General features: G+C 54.6%; 1 protein-coding gene across 1 annotated transcript in view; it reads right to left on the bottom strand.

Annotated features, from left to right (window-relative positions):
• Window positions 1-1,489, bottom strand: part of KLC3 (kinesin light chain 3) — a 4,937-nt gene extending 3,448 nt beyond the window's left edge. The window contains exons 1-2 of the mRNA XM_029284980.1: window positions 1,202-1,489; window positions 20-247 (exon numbers count right to left, since the gene is read on the bottom strand). Coding sequence (XP_029140813.1) covers window positions 20-247; window positions 1,202-1,489 — 516 coding nt within the window. The remainder of the gene's footprint in view (window positions 1-19; window positions 248-1,201) is intronic.
• Between the last annotated feature and the right edge of the window lie 1,945 nt (window positions 1,490-3,434).

Here is a 3,434-nt window from a genome sequence, read left to right as displayed (position 1 = left end):
CCCCCCCCCGCCGCCACACCTGCTCCTCCCGGGCCTCGTAGTGCTTGAGCTGGTTCAGGAAGCGCAGGTGCTTGTTCTCCTCCTCCAGCTGAGCCACGGCCTCTGCGCTGTGCTGGAGCCGCAGCTGGGTGCCGGCCAGCTCCTCCCGCAGCCAGAGGTTCTCCTGGCCCAGGCGCCTCACCTGGGCCCGCAGCTTCTGCTTCTCCGCCTCCAGCGCCCCGATGTGGGAGGAGAGGGCGATCAGCATCTGGGGAGAGGGAGGGGCAGCTCCAGCAACCTCAGCCTTTGCACTCGGGAGATGGGGGGGGAAGAGGGGGGCTGTGGAGAACTGCAAGAGAGTAAAGCAGGGACTGGCCGCAGAGCAGCACCACAAGGAATGACGTACAGAAATACTAAGAAGAATGAAGATAATGGGAAAACGGGAAGAAAGGGGGAAGAGAAAAAAGGTGAGGGCAAAGGGGAAACGGAAAAAAAGGCATTGACTTCCGGCCCCTTTGGGCACAACAGAATAAGTTGATAACATTAGTTCTATATTTTGATAAACTACTTTTATTGAAGTTTTATTTTTTGACAAAATATTTTTACGTATTGTTTTTTGATAGATTTTATATGTTCTATTGCTTCTGTTTGCATTATATTGAATTCCAATATATTGGGTCAACTTATTTTCCAATGCCCCAGAAGGCAAGGCAAGAAACAACAGATGGAAACAAGGAGAGAAGCAACCTGGAATTAAAGAGAAACTTCCTAACAGCGGTGGACAGTTAACCGGTGGAACAGAAGTTGCCTTCAGAAGTTGTGGGTGCTTCATCACTGGAGGTTTTTAAGAAGAGACCGGACAGCCACTTCTCTGAAATGGTAGAGGGTCTTGTTCTTGAGCAGGGGGCTGGACTAGAAGACCTCCAAGTTCCCTTTCTACTCTCTCCTCTCTCCTCTCTCCTCTCCTCTCCTTTACTCTCTACTCATAAATAACTTGAAAGTACCTGACACACCCCAGGGAAGGCCAAGACAAATGGACGTGCTTGACCTTTCCAGTTGAAGCTGGCTGCCAGGGTGGCCCCTGCTAGCATCACATGCCAGGCTTGTGCAAAGACCCCCCTGGACTTCCCTCCCCAAGGGCTCCTGGAGCTTCCTTGTGCTCCATGACGCCATAGGTGGCCGAGCAGCCCCCTGGCTACCTCCCTCCGGGCTCCTGGTGTACCTGGCCTTCGGCAATGCCCAACTCTATGCCTTCCAGGCTCCTGCAGATGAGGTCCTGCTTCTCCTCCAGCAGCTCCAGGGCCTGGGCATCCGCGGCTGCCAGGGGGTCCTCCCTCTCGTCCATCAGCTGCCGCTCCTTCAGCAGAGCCTCCTGCAGGTGGAGGTGGATGCTGCGGTTCTCGCTGCGCAGGGCTTCCAGCCCCTTCATCACCTGGCGTGTCTGGAGGATGATGTCATCGCCCGTCATCTTCTCCGATTGGGTGTCATTCAGGCCCACCATGATGGACATGATGGGCCACGTTGGTTCTAAAGAAGGAGGGCGCCGAGCTCCTGGGGTCTCCTGGGGGTCTCCTAGAAGGCAAAGGAGGAGCCTCTCTGGCAGTTGCGTCTCAAGGATGGGGGGGGTGTCCTCCCATCCAGGGGTCTCCAAACTTGGCAACTTTAAGACTTGTGGACTTCAATTCTCCTTGCACTAGCTGGGGAATTCTGAGAGTTGAAGTCTTAAAGTTGCGAAGGTTGGTGTCCCCTGCTCTAATCCTAGACACAAAGGTTATCCAAGCCCTCTGCACACTCTCAGAGGTATTCCAGATCTGCAAACCCTGATCTTTTTTTCACCCAGGATCTATTAATCAGAAGGAACATCAGCCAGAGAAGTTGATGGGGAGAACTATCAGGATTTTTATTCAACCAGAGCAGAAGGCACCATTTGTAAATGTGATATTTCTGGCCTCCGGTAAAAGGCTGCCCTCCATGTTGGGAATGCAAGAGCCCTTCCACCACAGCCAGGTGGGGCCGGGAGGCCGCCCCGCCTGGCCCAGGCCTTTGGGAATGCTGCCTGCTGGATCCACAGCTGAATCCCAAACCAGTCTCTCCAGCTGGATGCCACCACCAGAAAGCAGGCAGCAACACGCTCCTCGGCCAAGCCCGTCTGCAGCCACACACATGCCTGAGGAAGGAAGAATCCTCGCCCGCCTCCCTTCGCCAGACAGGCTGGGTCTCCTCTGGCTGGGATCCAGGTTCCCAGGCCTGGCCATGCGAAGGGTGCCAGCAGCCCATCAGGCAGCAGGGCTTCCCGAGGCTGTCCTGCACCCGGACTGGCTGCTCGGCCACTTCATAGACCCCAAGCAAGAGACCTCAGCGCTGCCCACTTCCTTCTGCTGAACGTGGGCTTGGCTGGTGCACCATCTGGCACTGGTGGCCGAGCCGTGGAGCTGCCGAGCCGTGGGTCCGACCCCCTTTCTATGTCTCTCCGTCAGGTGCCCATTAATCCAATCTGGGCAGGAATACTGCCCATATTCACTGGTCAGCTCTGCTGCTTACAGAAGCCCCTGCTTGGCCCTCATTTCACACTCCCATCGAGCTGCTGCCCTAGACAGGCTGGGTTCTGACAGCACTCGAAATAGGAAATAGCACGTAGACTTATATACCGCTTCACAGGGCTTCACTGCCCTCTCTAAGTGGTTTACAGAGTCAATACACAGCCACAAGAAAGCAAAATTTACCCCTGCATTATTTTAGATCCCGCCATCATGTTCTCTCCAGCTTGCCCTCAATTTGCTTTCTTGCAAGATTTTTAGAAAGAAAAATATATACGTATTTTGGAGGTCTGGCAGAGCTGTGCACGGTGCTCCAGGAGAAGCCCGTGGTTGGTAGAAGGCCATTTCTCTCAGGCCGCCTCTGCCGAGCGGCACATCGGTTACCTCCAACCGAGGCACTCTTCCCATCTCTGCAGCCATCCGGGCAAGGATGCTGGTTTGTGGATGCTTTCCAGAAGCCCCCCCCATCTGGAAACAGCTGCAGGGCTGGCCCAGAGCAGAGGCTGGACATCCCTCCCCCCCAGCCTCTCTCTGAGAACAAGGTCTGGTATAAAAACTCCTTCAAGGGGGGTGGTCTTGGGGGCTCTCTGAGCTTGGCTGTTTTCTTGTAGACGTTTCACGACCCAACTAGGGAACATCTTCAGTGCTAATGTGATAATGAAACTCGTTCAAGAAAAAAGCAGAGAGCCCCCAGGACCCCTCATCAGTTCATCAGGAAGCTACAAATATTCTCTTCTTCAGCTGCTGCCACAACCCGTGGATTTCCATTCACAAGTCTGGAAGCGGCTCCTAACCGGGGCCCTGTTTAAAAGCCAGTGAAAAGATAAACTTCGCTGCAATCCTCTTCCGTTGCCCAGGGAATATTTTGCACGAAGCTCCCGTTTCCCCCTGGCAGGTCCCGCTCTTGGCTGCGGCTGG

Source organism: Protobothrops mucrosquamatus, unplaced genomic scaffold, assembly GCF_001527695.2.
Source record: "Protobothrops mucrosquamatus isolate PMUCROS unplaced genomic scaffold, P.Mucros_1.0 scaffold1157, whole genome shotgun sequence".
Classification (NCBI taxonomy): domain Eukaryota; kingdom Metazoa; phylum Chordata; class Lepidosauria; order Squamata; family Viperidae; genus Protobothrops; species Protobothrops mucrosquamatus.
Note: the sequence above shows the minus strand (reverse complement) of the source record. Positions and strands in the feature narration are given on the sequence as shown.